Below are 18,829 nucleotides of genomic sequence, written 5' to 3'. Positions count from 1 at the left end.
AGTTATCGGCACTTGTTATATTCTTTATGTATTGGAACGAATAGCGGTACTGTGGATTAATATTTAATATTTTTTGCTATAGTATTAAATGTTTTATCGATAATATTTATTCGCAATTACAATTAATTCCTTTGAAAGCGAGTAGGTTATCTGTTATCTAATAAAATATATAATTTATTATTATTAGAATTTATTGTTAGAATTACAGAAAAAGCGGACAATTATGGGTTATTAAGTGTTTTGACTATATATTACAATATATTTAAAAAATCACATATTTACAATTATGCCCAAAATAACGGGATGTTTTCAATATATATCGTTTGCTGAAAGCTACAAATATAAAAATAGAAAGAAAAAAATAATCATGTAAAAATATAAATATATAAAGGTAATCACAGCGAATATCACGTTATATAATGTTTGATACCGGCCCTGCTTAATAGCGGAGAGTATTAACTACTCCGATCGCCCGTCACCGAAAATGGCAATAAAAAAAACTTTGAAGACTTATAGTAAGAGATATGGGAATGATTTATTTGTTGAAACTCTCGAAGACCTCGCGGATGAGGGCGGCCCCGTGGCGGATCTGCTGCTCGGTGATGACGAGAGGCGGCGCCAGTCGGATGGTCTGCCCGTGGGTGGTCTTTGTAAGGAGACCAGCATCACGCAGCCGTAGGCACACCTCATACGCTGACACGCCTATTGTTAAACCATAAAAGTGAACTTTAATAATTTAGCTATAAACACCCAAATGTCTGTAATCCCAATGTGTGAAGAAATTTATGTGCTCAAATATAGAAATAGAAAATTCTTTATTAAATATTTAAGCAATTTTAAATAGGAAATTATAACTTATTTTTTTTAATCTGCTGCCCATTCGGAAAGCATCATCTCCATTTATCAAAAGAAGAACGAGAAGAAACTGGAATATTGCTCTTTTATACTACTTAGTTGTAACTTTACATTTTTAAGTTGAATTTCATAAACTAGCACTAATTCATTAGAATCAAAATAATAAATAAACAACATGCTGGTTGAGTAAATAAATAAGAGTAAAGCAATTGTAGTGATTAGAGCATACCAGTCCTTGCAAGCAATGAGGTTTACTCGTGAACCGTCAATTACTATCACTTTTTTTTTAACTTAAAGGTACAGACTAGTCCGTCCCATCTTCAATATTTGATACGGACTATGAGAATATAGGCATATTAGGGGGACGATCAGCAATTACAGCAAACAACCAATTAATAAAGGATCTCCATACCTTCCGCTACATCGATGGCAAACATCAACCCCCGCCCACGGATAGTGCTGATGTACTTCTTTGGTATTTTCTGTAGTTCCTCAAGGAATACTTTTTCCAAGGCGGCAGCCTTCTCAACTAACTTCTCTTCCAGTAATACCTGTGATACATATGTATATTATTATAAAACTTCTAGATCATGTGACTGAAGATTGTAATGAAAACTTGACCACATCTCGGTGTTCATTAAGGATCACAATGTAATCAAGTAATCCTGTTAAAATGTTAACTAATTATTTAATACGCTTTAATTCTATATTTTTTGCATTAAATTTGATCTATGCTCTCTTACATATTTTTCCTTCTCCCATTTTCACAAATCGTCTCATACTTTACTTGTGTCTTCTGAGACTTAACTAAAATAAGAAAAGCTCATGGGTTTTAAATACTTTAAATTATTTTCAGAACCAATTTTTATTGTAGCACGTCAATGTTGATTCCAGACCAGTGTAGAATTAAACTTCTCTCAATAAAATTAACAATGTTGATGGCATTAATGTATTTTAATATAACGAGTAGCGAGTCACGAATGATTCCCTTAATAATTAGTTTACTGTACAATATATTATTCATATATAAATAGGTAAAAATACCAAAAAATATATTACCTTAATAGCCTCTATAGCTACAGCACATGCTAAGGGATTGCCTCCGTACGTCGACCCATGCGTTCCTGGCTTGATTACCTACAATCAAGTAAATTAATACACAATCAAATACTAAATTACAACCGAAGAATTTTTGAAGTTACATAGTAAACCTATAGAGAACTGAAGTAACGTGTTCTATATAAAATTCATGAATTTATATTATTTCCTTTGTGTTCTATCTCTCAATGCACCCCACTCTACGAATTCGGTGAAGGAATATGGATCATATTAAATTCGTTTATTTTGCCCACGGATTTGTATATAGGTATGATTTTTTTCGAACTAGCAGCTCGCCTTTATAGATTCAACGAACGATAGAGGGCGAGTGCAGATGGAACTCTAAGCCCGCAGAAAGACTTATGAAGCGGCTAAAAGCCGACTCCCACTTGACGAATACGACTTTAGTCTGAGGGCACCGCTAGGGGTTCGAACTTCGGATCTCCGTTTGAATTGGATGGAAGATCGATAGGAGAGGTATAGTACTATACAAGGACCACTAAAATTAATCAAGTAAATAAAGTATATCCGCCCGAAAAAAAGGCCTCATTATCATTATCATATACGAGTATTGCAATAATTATAAGTCGCGTCTCATCTAATTCATTCGCCAAGCACCATGGCTTATAATCTAAATTTCTTTCATGCTATTAGACTAGAAAATAAGCTTACGGCTATGCCATCAATGGGGTTACCAGTGTCAACATCAGCTTTTTTGCCACTCAATTTCCTTAACAAAAATAAGTACGCACGTACGTATTTTAACGGACATATTACAAGCATTGAAATAGATATGAAGAAAAGTAACTTAGCGACCAGAAAACTATTTCTGTCGCTTACGTAGGTATAACAAAATTACTACAAACTTTCTTCAGGAATTTGAATTAGTGTAATTATACAAAAACATGAGATAATGAATACGTACATTCATAACGCTGCTGTCAGTTAGAACGGCTGACACCGGTATCGTGCCACCACTGAGCGCTTTCCCTAGGATCACGATGTCGGGCCTGACTCCCTCATGTTCCACTGCCAATAATTTGCCTGTGCGACCTGGTGATTACAATAATATAAATTGCAGAAAACAATAACTACAGAGTGAAATGGACGTGTTCTATTAACAAATGGGATTTTTTTTGACAGATAGCATACTTTTAAGCGTCCTTTATAGATAAAAATAAATGTCCAAATTCAATGATGAATTTCTAGACAATTCATCCAATTTGTATGAAACTTTTATTAAATAATCAGAGCACCGATGAAATATACCGACGCAGTATCCTGGTAAAATACTATAAATTTAGAACATAGGTAAATGTGGTACTTACTTGGTATGTAGATGGATATGAGCTATAATTATTTGCATAATATACATAAAAGTTAAATAAATGTATAAAATTTGTTCGGATACAACAATACAATAAGTATTTATACATTTTTATAAATTGTATCTACAATTAATTAGGAATTGTGTTTGAAAGTAGCGCTATTATCAGAGAAGTTAAAAGTTATCGTTTGTCTCGGTATGGTCATATAATGTGCAGAAATGTTTCAAGGAATATATTAAAATGAATGTCATTAGATTATTTATACGGACTGTATATGATGAAAATAATATGTAAATATTAAAAATAAAAATCTATAGAAACAAAAGGTACCAAATTTTGAATCGTCAAAACACCAACACCAAATTATGAAATATCTGTGTTAATATACGTAATAAACAAAGAAAATGGAGAAAGATAATTCAGGCATCAATTTACGAAATTATTTTGCTTTTTTTATTTTAATTGGATGATAATGGTAATGCTAATGTTATAACTGATGGAGTACCAGTGGACGATAATGGAATAGATAGATTAATTCAAATATGTATTTGCATCGGAACAATTCTACAACGAATTAGATATAACATAACCATACCATCATATTATGTATATTTATAACAAATAAATTTAGTGGTCATTTCAATAACACACCGCTAAGTTACTTCCGTAACAAATCCACCACGAATTTGATTAATTTATGGCACGATACAAACATTTATATTCCTAGATGGCCTTTATTGTTTAACACACCGTTTCTATATATTATGTATGTATTTAAAAAAATCTCTAAATATATCTGTCCATTATCTAGTACCCATAATACAAGCTCTGCTTAGCTTGGGACTAGATGGGGCGTGTGAATTGTCTAGGAATATTATTATTATTATTATTATCAATCTCTTTAAAACTACACTTACCTAGACCAGTCTGAACTTCATCAGCGATCCAGAGAACATTGTACTTTGTGCACAACTCTCGCACTTTTCTCAGGTATCCTGCATCAGGAATTATAACCCCTGCCTCCCCTTGGATGGGCTCCACCATGAATGCTGCTATTGTGGGATCTTGTAATTCTTTCTATAAGTAACCAGTGCAATTTTAAAATGTAACAATGAAGAACAATTTTAATAAAGATATCAATTAGCTCTAATAAGTTCTTTTCATCTACATACTTTAAACATCAATAAAATAATAAATTCAATAAAATTATAATATATGTATTAAATGGGGGATAGAAAATTTTTTTTCTTTGTAGTTTTTCACTTTTCTGTGGCAACAAAGAGTCATTATTATTATAATCATGATCTTGTACTCACTATTACCACATTAACTAAACGTTTTGTTAATAAGAGTTATCTTTCTCTTACAATGATGTATTCATCATTTGATTATCCATTGATGAATGTTTAGAATCCATATTAATCTGTTCATTCACACGAACAAAAACGACACTAAAATACAAATTACCTCTAAAGCTGGAATGTTGTTATAAGGAATAAGTTTAAATCCGGGCATATAAGGTCCGAAGCCGCGATAACAGGATGGGTCTGACGATGAAGATACTGCAGACAGCGTGCGGCCCCAAAAATTACCCTCGGCGAAAATAATCTAAAACCAAACATTAATCAATAATGATATATCTCTAATAGGTAGATATTGTTAACATACATATTTGTTAAAGTATATGCAACATTTTTTCAAAAGCAATTCATACAGTGCCTCATAAAGTAGGCACGGTTTGTTTTGTATTCTGGGAACTGAACAACTGGCAGATAAAGAATACACCTAAATTGAAAATATTCAGACAAATAATGATGTGATGAGTATAGTTATTTGTATTGGTTGAAAGATTACAATATTGAACAAATACAAATTAACACATACCTACATGTATAAATATCTACGTTATTATTTACTAGCATCAATCATATGATACTTTTGTATATTTTTGTGTATAATACATAAACAGTGTAATACATTTTCTATGTCTATAATGACAAATATATTCGTTGGTCAGTAAAAAGCACATTGGATTTTTAGTCACGTGGCTGGTATATTAAAAAATACATAACATTATTTTAGTAGTCTAGTGGATTGCTAGGCGGTGGCCTGTGACCAGAGTTTGTTTAGTGCTAGATTCTAAATTTATTTTTAGCTAACTAAATTACGATCACTGTGGAGTAGTGGCAACATGGCAGGCACATTGCTTGACGTAAATGAAATTCCGTATTCAATTCTTGGTCAAGTTAATTTATGATACTAATGAAAATGTAGGTAACAAAAAATACTATTGGTCCTCCCATTTATTCCTTGAGTTTCTGAAGCGACGAATTTTACTTGATATCATAAACATGAAAATTTGTTATGTGTTTTACTTTTTTTAAAAATACTGGTCGAATATGAAAAAATGGAATGGTTATTATACAAATCACGCTAGTAGCATCCCTAAATCAATAATAATGAAAATTTTTTTTAATAATTAAACTTATTACGACATAATTACAATTATTTTTTGTGTTTATATAAAGTGCAAATCCGACTCGCACTTTACCGATTTTTAATAGGAGCCACCTAATGGATTAGCCAGTGCGAGCTCGTGTATGTCGTTTGAACTGTATGTAGAAAATCCGCCACATTTTTATAAAAAAAACACCTCTTAATTTTCATTAAAAACTATACCTACTTTTAAATATAAAACCAAACCAAACCAATTTCATTTGGCATCGTATTGTTATGACAATTTTATTATTGTCCATTAAATGTTGTAACCAAACGAAACTAGTTCCAACAATATAAATGTACTGATAACGGTAACTACGACGAGTATTGTGTTGAACTCGACTTCTCACCTTGGCCTGCCCCTCTGGTATCTTCTTGACCTCGTAGCCCCACTTGCGCGCAATTTTGCACGCACTTTCACCACCCTCCACCCCAGTATTCATTGGTAGCAAACGTTCATATCCAAATAACTCTGTCATAAACTTCTCGTATTTGCCAAGTTGATCAGAATAGAATGCTCTGAAAAACATGTTATACAAAACTTTTGAGACAAAGGGTTCTTGTCTTATCGTCCACTTTCTTGACTCGCTAATTGGTATATTTCTTTTTAACCGACTTCAAAAGAAGTTCTAAATTAAACTGTACTTTTTAATTACACGATATAGTCGCTGAAACTGAGTCGATGTCTTACCACTATCTAAGCTAATTTTTGTCACGTTTTGTTCTTGTGAATCAAATTTATTATTTCTGGAACATAATGCTTTTCTTGCTATTTTTACATTAAACATTATGGCATATGCTATTATTAGTCTTTTTTACACTAATTTTTTTATAACTATGTAAAGGGGATTTAATGAACTTATTATGTTTAGAAACAAATATTTTGACGTCGCTCAAAAAAAATACGAAACAAGACGCTTGAACTCAGCCTGAAAAGACTTTCGGATAAAGTCGAAACAATTGTTGCGAAAGTTTATTAAATTCCCGTACATAATAAGGAAAATATTAGGATCATATTTACCTACTAAGTAAAATAGGCACTTACAAAAGGTATACATACCTTATACTTGTGAAAATATTTATCAGTACGTAAAGTGTAACAAACACATTTCTCATTTTCTAATAATAACTCTTACTACTTATTTATCGCCAGCATTGTGATGCAGCGTTTACCAGTGCCAATTAATATAGACTATATATAGATAAGAAATGGGTTGACAACAGAACTCAGCTAAGGAAAATTTTTATGTTTCATAAACAAATAGTAAATAATTGGTGGATGTGGATATTATTAAATTCAACTCGATCGCTTTTTTACGCGTGTTGTTTACGCAATATCTTTGCCAATAAGTATCCAATTTCGATCATTCTTTTTTATGACGAAAGAATATACTCTCACTAATCACTACTCATGTTTAGATTGTCCAGAATTAAATAATTATTTATAGAAACAAATTCATAATATTGATTGTTGAATAAATGTAGTTGTTAAATCAAATTTACCTTACAAATGCAAATTCACCACGATATTAACAGTACTTGCCAGAACATAATCAAATTTATGAATAATTAATATTAATAAGCAATTTTATTTATGGCAGTTAGATTACCTAGAGACAAGTGTGAGCTTTTCTGCCTGTTTTTTTAGTGCTTCCACGATTCTTCGGTGACAGTGTCCTTGATTCACGGCAGAATACGCGCTTAGGAAATCATAATACTTTTTTCCTTCCACGTCCCAAACAAACACACCTGGAATAATAATAATAATATATTTATTTTCTTCACAAAAACATTGTCATAATATATTGTAGAACAGAGATATACAGGCATGTAAAATTTAATAAATAGCATATCATGTAACAGCATACTACAACTAATAGGTCACAAAAATAATAAGGCGACTAATAGTGGCCTACTATCTTAACCTACTAATTTTAACAATTTTTCGCCGTTAGAATTTTTCAGTAAACTGAAGCGCCCGGTATAAACAATAGCGGCGAAACACCAGTTTTCTTTGTATTCGAATATATGTACTTTATATATTACTTAGTATAGTTACTTAGTTCCAAAGTGACTAAGACTATTAAATACATTGATATATTAATATGTGTATAACAAACTCAAAGTTAAGCTTTATCCTTACATTATGGTGTTATTACAAATTGTTAAGTGGCGCCAGACAATCAAACTTCACTTCATTGGCCACGTCTTTTCTAAAGCTTCACTTGGTTTTCCTGTTTCTAGCATGACATTGGCAGAAAAACAATATAACTTTTCACACTACTTCACATTTCATAAGATGACACTTTTATAAAACAGTCATACCTTTCTACAGGGACTTTGACGATCCTTAGGCAATGAGCCTATTCAGAGACTTAGAAATATTTCAATTATTATAGATAACTGATAAACATGCTATTTTTTGTAAAGATATAATTTTAACAGACCTCATACCTACTAATACAATGACCTCTTACCCTACAAGCCATGCACATACTCATGAATTTAAATGTTGGTAGATATGTACTATGCAACAATGGTTTCGGCTATCGTCGGAAAGCACAGTTTATATGCTAAATTACTGCATCGCCGAGGTTTTGCGATGATAAAAATATTGTTTGTATAAAATTCCTTTGTAATAAGAGATTAAATATAAAATGTCGTCAAATCTTGTCATAATCGACAACATTTAATTAATGTAAGTTTATTATTAATTTACATAAGCGCTTACATTAAATTGTTTAAACAATAAGGTGATAAGAGTGGATTATTTTATTGTTATATTATGAGGAGTTGTATATTGTGAAATATGTATTTGAAATATTAATGTACTTATAAGCATATTTTATATAGGAATACTTCAGCTAAATCCGACCTGCCCGAATAATCAGAACTTTAGGAGTTTTGTACATAGTAACATAATGTATAAACCTATATTACTCCGAATAAATGTAGTTTTCGAACAAGTACTTTTATCCGCATAATTTATTTACACGTATACTATAGTAGTATAATAGTACAAAATTATGTATTCACACAAGGCCTTTCGGCCTCTTGTGCATGTCGAATTTTTATCACTATCCCAGCTTATAACATTCTAATGATTTAAACAAAATATAACGTTGTACTAGTAAATAGAATTGATAGTTTATCTTAATACTGCAATATAAATTTTAAAACTTATATGATACAAAAAGCATTGTATTTTCGTAATTTATAGATATATTTATTTTACTTACATGCTATTATTAACACTCACTATAGGAAGTAATGGCTATTTCTATAAATACATACAGTAGGTACTTTTTGCACTAAAAACAACTCACCTTCGCCGCGGCATAAAGCAACTGGCACGGGGGCGTAATTATGGCATCCATACTTGTCCTCCAGGGAGAAAATCTCTTCTGAACTGTATCCTTTCTCACAGGCCATTCTAAAATAATTAAATATAAAAATTAAGTTACCAGCTTATATGTTTCGTATAGCCATAACTTCCCGAAGCAAAAGACAATAAACAAATTACACGATTAAACCTCTCAACGCCTCAGATTCTGAGAAAATTATTATTTTATTTGTATTTAAAAACGAAAATATTTTTAAATCATCAGGAAACGGGGAATCATTTAGATTATCTATACTACGATATGGGAAATGTCATGATAAAACTAATAACTATTACGATTCTGGTTCTTGTACAATTAATAACAGATGACAGAGAAAACTACCCACATATAAATAATATATTAATTATTATTTCATGCCACCATTCCAACCACGGAAATAACAGAAATCAAAAACCAAATTATCACAGCATTCCGTAAAATATTTGACAATAAAATAACTACCCTCAAATATATCCCCAAAAATTTAAACAAATTTCTTTTTAAATATAATATGATATGATATCTTTCGCTTTTCTAGGCAAATATAGATACTCGATATTGGCTCTTTTCAAAATAAACTCTATTCATTAAATTAAAAAAAGATAATATACTCACTTTACGAATAAATTTTCAGCAATTACTAAAACTAATCTGTGATACTGTACTGACAAGGTCTAACCGCAATGTAATAATGTTTAAAGTGCAACGAGTCGACTTATATACTAGTCATAAATATAGGATCGAAAACAATTCATAAAAATATCTATGACAATATAATAAGATACCTACATATAATTGATTTATTGATGTGTCTGGTAATAATCTCGATTTAAATAAAAAATATGCCCATTATAAATAATCTCCGTTAAAAATAATAAGTTATTATCGAATGAGTGGATATTAAAAAGTCAAACACATTGCTATAATTAATTAAACATATTATCTCTTACTCACAGAGTCAGTGATAAATACAGTAGGTGAGCAAGAATTTGTAAACTATAATGTAAAAGACGTAACTACAATGAAACTGATATATCTACAGGTATGATATTAATAAAGAATGTCCAAGATTTATAGATTGACAGATTCGTTAAAGCTCTTGAAGAATAAACTTACAACGAAAAGATAACAAATGACATAATATGTAAAGATAATGAATGATTACAACAAAAAAAAAGTTGGCAAACCTTTTAGTTTACGGTTACGTTTAAATTATTTTCCGTACGTATACGTTATTGGGGAACAACTTCGAATCCGCGTGAGATGTGGCAGCGTCCAAAATAACTCAACGACTGAATGCTCCACTGCCGCGTTCGTCGGAAAAATACTTCAAGAAGATTAGGCGACTGATTTGTTCAGTTATTGTCTTACGTCATATCTGTCCTTATATATATATATAAGCAAAAGTCTTATTAAGAACCTAAGCAAATTTAAACAATATTGGAGATCTAAATAAATATGATATGGATTAAGTCAGTTTAATCATAATTTTCTCAAACAAATTCGAGCTATGTGTAAACAATAAAACATTTAGCTCCTGGATTCCTGGACCGGTGATTTGCGGGAAAAGGTAATATCTAAAAATATGTACTACAAATTAGTTTCTTTAAAATTATGGAATGTGAGCAAAAAAGTAAATGCTACTTTTTTTGGCAGTACAATGCATTGTGTACTGATGTACACAGTGCACTACGTAGTAATGACGTAATTTTCATAAGCATGATGGAACGATGATCACTATTCAACGCTAATGTCCAGTAATGTACAGTATACTGATGGAACACCAGTAAAGAATGAGAATGAATTTAGATTTACTGAACATGATAATCAATTGCTTTCATGATATCCAGGGGAATCCGTATGGAGATCGACCTTAACAATCTTCTCTTCCCAGTCCCAGTTCGACGTAGTTGCCAGTAATACATCTATATTTGTTGAAAGTTTTATTCTATCATCAGAGGAAAACCTTATAAGGCGGAAGATATTAACTTTTCAGTTTAAGTAGGTACTTAGTATCCAGGCAAAAATATAGACTTTAATTAATTATAATAAAGATAATATGCATTCTATTAATCAGGTTTACAGTTTTATGTCCTAGCTTTTGAATTAAATATTTTAATAAGAAACAAAATTTCGAGGCGTAAACATAGTAGAGTAGGCATGAAATAACATTTTGACATTTAAAATTACATTGCATAGCTACAAATTTTAACTAAAACGTACCTCCTCATTACTGTGTAATATCTAATAAGTCTATAAATAAAATTGTAATACTAAGTATGGAGCAGAAACAAATAAATTTAAAAACTATTGTACCTATTTCATATTATTACCTGTATTATTATTAAATATTTATTAGATAATACTAGAGTAGGTAGGTAGACATATAGTTGACAACTGTAAGCTAACACTGCCAATTTTAATAAAATCAATGTAATATCTACATGAAATTCTAATGTCACAGTGGTAGTTGCCATACATCTCCGAAACGGTTTAACCGATTATGATGAAATTTTATATGTATAATCGGTAAGTAGACTTGCCGATAAGAGAGGCCATCCCAATTTTATTAATTTCCTTTATTTTTTTAATAGCGATATGAATTTATATATCGAAACAACATTTGGCGGGTCTGCTAGTATACTATATATATCTGTCCAGTTCATGGCCATGAGGGTGGTATGGTATTTGTGAATACGGCCTTGGAAGTAGCTTATTATGATAGGGGTTGGAGGGCAATCTCTCCACCTCGCCCTTTTATAACGATCAATGATCTTATCCACCTTTCTCATATAAATTTACATGCTCGTAATATAGAGATTAATACTCTTACTTTAAAAAAAATTAAGTAGGACTAATATGAGTTTACGCTAGTACCTAACTTCTCCGATCCTAAATAAAAATGAATTTATGACAAAAAATTAAGAATTTTGTTGAATATTAAATGCCTATTCAATAAATACGTAAGTATTCAATAAGTTAATTTTTATTATAATATTTATATATAATTCTTACTTATTAAGTGTAAATTATCGAGTCAGTATAAGTATCGTCAATTAAAAAAAAATACAGAATTACGGTTACAACTCTCAATATGATTAACTTTTTATATGAGTTATAAAGATATCTAAATATTGTTAGATATAACAAAGTGTAATATTTGAAACGTGTTTAAATGTTTGAATCATTTAGATCTAAGTATTTAATCAAATTAGTTTATGTATTAAACTGACAATAGTTAGTTATCTAATCACATATACTTGTATAATAAAATTGTAAAAGAGCAGTGTCTGTACATTAAATATTTTTCAATAAACTATTTGTACATGTTATATATGTATTTAGGCAAGTTACTAACGTTACTACTAAAAAAATAGTTTTAAAATCTTCGTCTCTTTGTACGTAATTTAGTTTTTTCATACTTTTATTAGAATTACTACCTATGTATACCTATCTACCTAATACGTAATATAATGTTAACTGTGCTAATACATACCATAGAACAACTATTACTATATATAATAGTTATAATTCTCTGTTGAGTATTTTATTATTTATTCAATATTTTATTTCATGCATGGTTGTAAACAAGATAACATAAACTTCCTTGCTCTCTAAAAAAAAAGTAATGGTAAAATGTGTGCTGCAGTGTAAAATTAAAAAAAAATATATTAAGTAAAATATCTATTATTAATAATAAAAATTCCCAATTGTCGGAATCTGCGTTGTTAATAGTTAAAAATAATCTTCTAAGCTTACATTAATTTCTTCTTCTTCTTCTTCTTTTAGTTTAAATGGCTTCCACCAAATGAGGTCGGTGATTTTGCCTACGTCGTGGTTTGGGAGACACAGTGGTGTGGTTTACGCTTTTCTTGACTGTGTTCGTAGAAAGGACTGTTTCAGTTGGCTGAGAATGCTAAGAATAAGGACAACACAACACATGTTAGCTTACAATTAAAATAGTGGTTGAGTAAAATACATGTATAATAAAATATATGTAACAGGTTGACAGACATGACATAGACAAGGATTTTAAAATGTGGGGAATATATACAAAGGGGGTTATATTTTTATATTATTGACAGCAATAAATTTGGCTAGTATTTTAACTAGAGGGGAGTGGGCCAGTGTTAAAAGAAAAGGAATATTAATAGGTCTGGCAATATTACGGGGAAGCATATCGTAGAGTGGAACTGACAGGTTTTGACATGTGAAAAATATGTGCTCCAATGTCCCTTCGTCTAGGCCACATTCACAGAGAGAGTGGTCACGAACTCTGATTTTAAAAAGGAAAGTGGGAGTACATATATGTCCTAGTCGGAGGCGGCATATAACTGAAGTAACCCATTTGTCTAGTGAGCGCTGGGAGAAGAACCATGGTTTGGAGGGTATTTCCGGTTGAATGCTTCCATAATACTTTCCTTTTTCCAGTCTCGTTTTTTGCCATAGGTGGTGCCATGCCTGCATCAACTGAGGCTTTGCCTGTGCTCGTAGATCACGAGCATAACATTTGTTATGAGTGGTATTGCCCATACTCACCGCTTGTCTGGCCCACGAGTCAACTGACTCGTTCCCTATTATTCCCGAGTGGCTAGGAATCCATGCTAGAGCAACATTTATACCAGAGTTATGACATTTGTAGAGACTTTGTCGTATTTCCAAGGATATAATAGAGTTGTTTTTGGCATGGAATGGATACTTCTGGATATCTTGTAAGCAACTTAGAGAATCTGATAAGATTAGGGTTTTATTAATTTGGTGGGATTCTACGTATAAAACAGCTTCTAAGATGGCGATAGATTCTCCAGTAACAATCGATGTGGGAGGAGGACATTTAAAACTGAGCAGTATATTGTATTTAGGGATCCATACTGCAGCGCCAGTGTTGCCGTCATTAGACAACTTGGACGCGTCAGTATAAACGAGAACCCAATCTCTAAAGTATTCCTCTATAATTTTATTAAAATCCTGATTTGCTGTAATGCTGTGTTTTTGGATATTAAAGTTTAAATGCACTGTGGGGTGAAAAATTAAGGAATTATAATCATATTCAAAGATAGGGTTGCGATGTGTTCTAATGATTGAGTAAGGCAAGGCTTTAATTGTGTGGAAACTCTTGAGGATTGGTGAAGGGTCCTTACGTGACCAATAAGCGGATGTGGAGGCTAGGTCTGACAGGGTTTCTAAAGCTGCGACCAAAGGATGGTCGTTGTACTGGTAAGCATTTAGGAAGAATCTATCTGAAAGGAATTGTCTGCGAAGTTGGAGGGGAGGATCTACACATTCTACTTGGACTGCGTTATTAGGTGAAGATTTCATTGCACCCAGAACTAATCGTAGGCACCTTGATTGGATTCTGTCAAGTTTTGCCAAGGCAATTTTATTGGATGGTTCTAGCAGGAAGCATCCGTAATCAAAGTGGCTCCTAACTATGGAGTTGTACAGAAGCTTCTGACTATAGGGATGAGACCCCCAACGAACTCCAGAGAGAGCTTTCAGTACGTTAATTGCACTCTCACACTTATTAGAGATGTAAGTGAGATGATGGAGACCAGAGAGTTTAGAGTCTAGAATGATACCGAGAAATTTAACCTTGTCTTCGGTTTTGATATTCTGACCATTAAGAGAAAGATGTATAGGGGGAATTTGTCTCTTCCGGGTGAATACAACAGCCGTACATTTGGGTATGGAGAGAGCTAGGCCGTGATCCTCTAGCCATTGGTGTAAATACCACAAGGCATTATTGAGGCCAGAGACAATTCCAGGCAGGGAGTCGGAAGCTAAATATAAGGCAATATCATCAGCATATTGTAATGTATTGCAGAAGCAGGAAACAGATGTCTCTAGATCGCAGGTGTAAAGATTAAAAAGGAGGGGGCTCAAGACGGAGCCCTGAGGAAGGCCTTTCCAGACCAGTCTTGGAGGATGGAGAGAGCCTTGAAAGCGCAAAGAGATAGATCTGGCCATAAAGAGATTGCATATGATGTTGGTCAGTCTCGCAGGGATACTCAGCTTTTGCAATTTTTGCCTGAGTATTGGAAGCTGGACATTGTCATACGCAGATGAGACGTCTAGAAAGACGCCTATAAGATGCTGATTTTTGGAGAAGGCAAGTCGGACTTCGTTGGTGAGTATACTGAGACTATCAATAGTTCCTCTTCCACGTCTGAATCCAAATTGGCTGTTCGGTAGAAGGTTTTTGTTCTCTAAAATCCACTCAAGCCTATTTTTTAATAAGTGTTCCATGATTTTTGCCAGAACCGAGGAGAGAGCAATAGGTCTGTACGAACTGGCATCGGATGCATCCTTACCAGGCTTTAGAATGGGAACCACGATTTGGGTTTTCCAAGATTCCGGTACATTTCCTGATACAAAAACGGCATTCAATATTTCCAGTAACTTCTTTTTCGCAGAAATAGAGATCCTATGGATGAAGGAGTAAGGAATACCATCTATACCAGGGGATGAGTCTCTAAGGTGGTCGAGAGCGCAGCACAGCTCCGGGTATGAGAAGGGTTCGTCCATTCTATCATTTGACACAGGAGGGGATGGTATTGGGAGGCAGTCTTGGGAGGGGGCGAATGGAGGAGCTAAATTGTTATACAGATTATTAAGCCATGGCAGAGGGTCATTAGAAGTAGCTTCCACGCTAGTACATCCCTTGCGGAATGAATTTAACTTCTTCCAGACTACTGAAGGATGTGTTCGTGGGGATAATGATTCGCAAAATTTCTGCCATCCTATCTTTTTTTTTTTAGCTAAGAGTCTTTTTGTGCTAGCACAAATTTTGCGAAAAGCCAAATAGTTGTCCATCGTTAGGTTTAGTGCGTATGTGTTTTCGGCATCTTTTCGCTGTTTAACGGATGTGGTGCACTCATTATCCCACCATGGTGGAGAGCAGATTTTATTTATTGTCGAGTTTTTGATGGGAATTGAGTCGTCAGCAGCTGACAGAAGACATGATATAAATTGGTCATAATTTTGCAAAAAGTTGTGATCATTGTTTGGAGGGAGGAGAGACAGTTTTTGGTCAAGGAGAGCAGAATACTTTTCCCAGTCAGCATTAGGTAGTCGGTATTTCAGAAGAGGTTGGGGAGCAGGGGTGCGAGGGAAAGTGGAGTTAATTATGGTAATATTTATGGGAGATGATCACTACCATATGAGTTTGGAAGGATGTGCCAGATAAGTTTATTTATCAAAGTTGGGGATGCAAGACTAAGGTCAGGGGAGCTCGGGTTTTGGGTAGGGGCAATGCGTCGAGTGGCGGATCCATCATTCAGTACGCAGAGATTCAGGTCATCAAGTAAGTCCAGCAGGGAAGAGGACAGTGGGTCATTAAAATGTGATCCCCACATAGTGTGATGGCAATTAAAATCACCAAGCACAATGAGAGGGGAAGGGATAGTACCTAGGATAGCTTGCAACTCTGAGATGTGAGAATAATTTGGGTGAGGAATATAAATAGACACAAAAGAGATATTGAGTACTCTTACTGCTACAATTTGGAAGCCAGGGCTATGAGAAGGTATGGTAATTTGTGTAAAGGGAAAGGATTTACACACTAATAGGGCGGAACCCGCCCAACCATCATCCCTGTCATCCCGGAGAACAGCATGACCTGATACCCGAAATGGAGTGCCAGGTTTTAGCCATGTCTCTGAGATGGCAGTGACGACAGGTTTATAGTGATTAAGAAGGTAAATGAGATCAGACTTCTTGTTTCTGATACTTCTAACGTTCCACTGTAGGACTGACTGGTCCATTATTAACAATTAACTTTGTGAGGAGCTGTTGAACAAGGATAGTGACATTGGGCGGTAAGGCTTCAGAGAATTTAGAGATAATGTTTATTAAGGTGCAAGTAAGTAATTCAATTAAGTTATCATTAGGAGTTGGAAGAGGAGTGGTTTCTATGTACTTCTGGTTGTCTGTTAAAGCGCAACCATTTGGTTGTGTAGATTTTGGAGTTTGTGTGATGTTGTTGTGGGCAACTGCATCATAGGATTTGCCGAGAGGAGCATGAGGACGAGGGGAGTTATAAACTGTTTTGCGATAAGATACTGTTTTCTGAGGGGAGGAGTAGGGTGACTGCAGAGGGGGGTGGTCATATAATTGAGCGATAGAAGCCTGCGAGGGATACATATTGGACTGAGGTGTAGATGTCATATCAGCATAGGAGCGCCTAGGGACAGGGAATCTGGCTGAAGCTTCCATGTGGCTAATGTTATATTCAACCATAACAATTTTAATATTTTTTTGTCTAATGTGTTCAGGGCATGTCGAATTAGTGGCTATATGGTTACCATCACATAAAACACAGAATGGTTGCTCTTCTTTTTTGTCACAAACATCACCGGAATGTTGACCTCCACATTGGAAACATCTAGGCTGTGATCGGCACTGTGTTTTTATGTGACCAAACCTGCAGCAGTTACGGCACTGGATGGTAGGGAGTCACTGGGAGAGAGGTATAGAAACAATAAACTTTTTCAGGGAGAATTTGTCCCTCAAAGGTTAGTACTACTGTAGTGGATGGATCCCAGCTAACACTATTGTCTGGTTTTCGAGATTTAATATTAAGCCTTCTGGCTCTAATAACTTGACCACAACTAGTTGGGGATTTTAAGTTTTCAAGTAGTTCTTCCAATGTCCAGTCTGTGGGAATATTGCGTATGACACCCATCCGGGATACTTGAAATTTAGGAATTACTCCACTATAGTTATTATTTGATAAGATTGGGTTACTTACAAAGTTATTGGCGTCAGAGTGGGAAGAGAATTCTACAGAAATTTTGTTTCTACCCAAGGCTTTGATGCCTTCTTCTTTAATTCCAGGGATATTGTGTTTATGAATGAATTGTGCAAACCTAAGAAGTCGGATAGAATAGCCGGCAGATACGTCTGGTTCCACTCTACTGACATGAACTGAAAATGGACCTGAGTCTGTACTTCTATATTTGAACTGTGCATCACTTTCAAAACCAGGTTTCGTATAAACTGATTGAATAGAGTTAGAAGGTGATTTTGTTTTTTTTTCATCAATTGCAGGTGTAGAGTCGTCTGAAGCTTGACGCTTCCTATTATTAGCAAGCTCGATTGAGGGTTGTGAAAGTTCCACACAGTCCATGGTAATTGGATGGGTAAGAGGTCCCCCACCATCAGGAGGATCTTCGTCTACACCCACCTCCATCGTTTTATTGATGGAGGTGGGTCATACAAAAACAAACACTCACCGAAACCACTCGTTAAACAAATCACAGGACAACACAAAAAGGAATATATACAAACTCAACACAGTTTGACGTTTAAAATTAAATAAAGAATTAAAATTAGCTCGACCACGTGTTTACCCAACCACAGATCCTTACATTAATTTAGTGATATTTCTCGCTTAGAAGTGAAATAACTGTCAATGACTGTCAATAATGATTGAATATTTATCACGGCTCCAAATAATCGTCGGGTCATACATTCATATATGTCAATCGTGACTATTCGAGACAAATTAGGTTTAGACATCAGAAAGGAAACACTTTCGATTGCAGCAATAATAACCTCAATCGGTTTATCTGTCGCAAACTATCAAGTACCCACTGAAAATTAAATATATTCCCACTTATCTAACGAAAAGTGGGAATATCATCTAACACCACGTCAATAATACAT

At 33.8% G+C, this 18,829-nt stretch overlaps 2 protein-coding genes across 3 annotated transcripts; both read right to left on the bottom strand.

Moving 5' to 3' along the window:
* Nucleotides 1-206: 206 nt before the first annotated feature.
* LOC131845870 (ornithine aminotransferase, mitochondrial) lies at nucleotides 207-10,465 on the bottom strand. 2 transcript variants are annotated; one of them, XM_059195015.1, is made up of 10 exons: nucleotides 9,779-9,864; nucleotides 9,107-9,213; nucleotides 7,391-7,529; nucleotides 6,131-6,299; nucleotides 4,749-4,889; nucleotides 4,199-4,358; nucleotides 2,879-3,006; nucleotides 1,915-1,992; nucleotides 1,268-1,406; nucleotides 207-702 (listed from the first exon to the last, which is right to left on the bottom strand). In XM_059195015.1, exons 2-10 carry the CDS (start codon nucleotides 9,210-9,212, stop codon nucleotides 536-538), a joined length of 1,227 nt encoding a protein of 408 aa, XP_059050998.1. In that variant the 5' UTR covers nucleotide 9,213; nucleotides 9,779-9,864; the 3' UTR covers nucleotides 207-535. The 2 variants fall into 2 exon arrangements, with proteins under 2 accessions (XP_059050998.1, XP_059050997.1); XM_059195014.1 differs by lacking the exon at nucleotides 9,779-9,864 and adding an exon at nucleotides 10,351-10,465 and having other exon boundaries at nucleotides 208-702.
* A 2,760-nt stretch (nucleotides 10,466-13,225) lies between these two features.
* Nucleotides 13,226-17,377, bottom strand: LOC131845944 (uncharacterized). The gene is made up of 3 exons (XM_059195112.1): nucleotides 16,900-17,377; nucleotides 16,320-16,589; nucleotides 13,226-16,110 (listed from the first exon to the last, which is right to left on the bottom strand). Exons 1-3 carry the CDS (start codon nucleotides 17,375-17,377, stop codon nucleotides 13,226-13,228), a joined length of 3,633 nt encoding a protein of 1,210 aa, XP_059051095.1.
* Nucleotides 17,378-18,829: the final 1,452 nt, after the last annotated feature.

Source organism: Achroia grisella, unplaced genomic scaffold, assembly GCF_030625045.1.
Source record: "Achroia grisella isolate CSIRO2021 unplaced genomic scaffold, CSIRO_AGI_Agris_v1 utg487, whole genome shotgun sequence".
Classification (NCBI taxonomy): Eukaryota; Metazoa; Arthropoda; class Insecta; order Lepidoptera; family Pyralidae; genus Achroia; species Achroia grisella.
The sequence above is the reverse complement of the archived record's forward strand: the minus strand, read 5'-3'. Positions and strand labels throughout refer to the sequence as shown.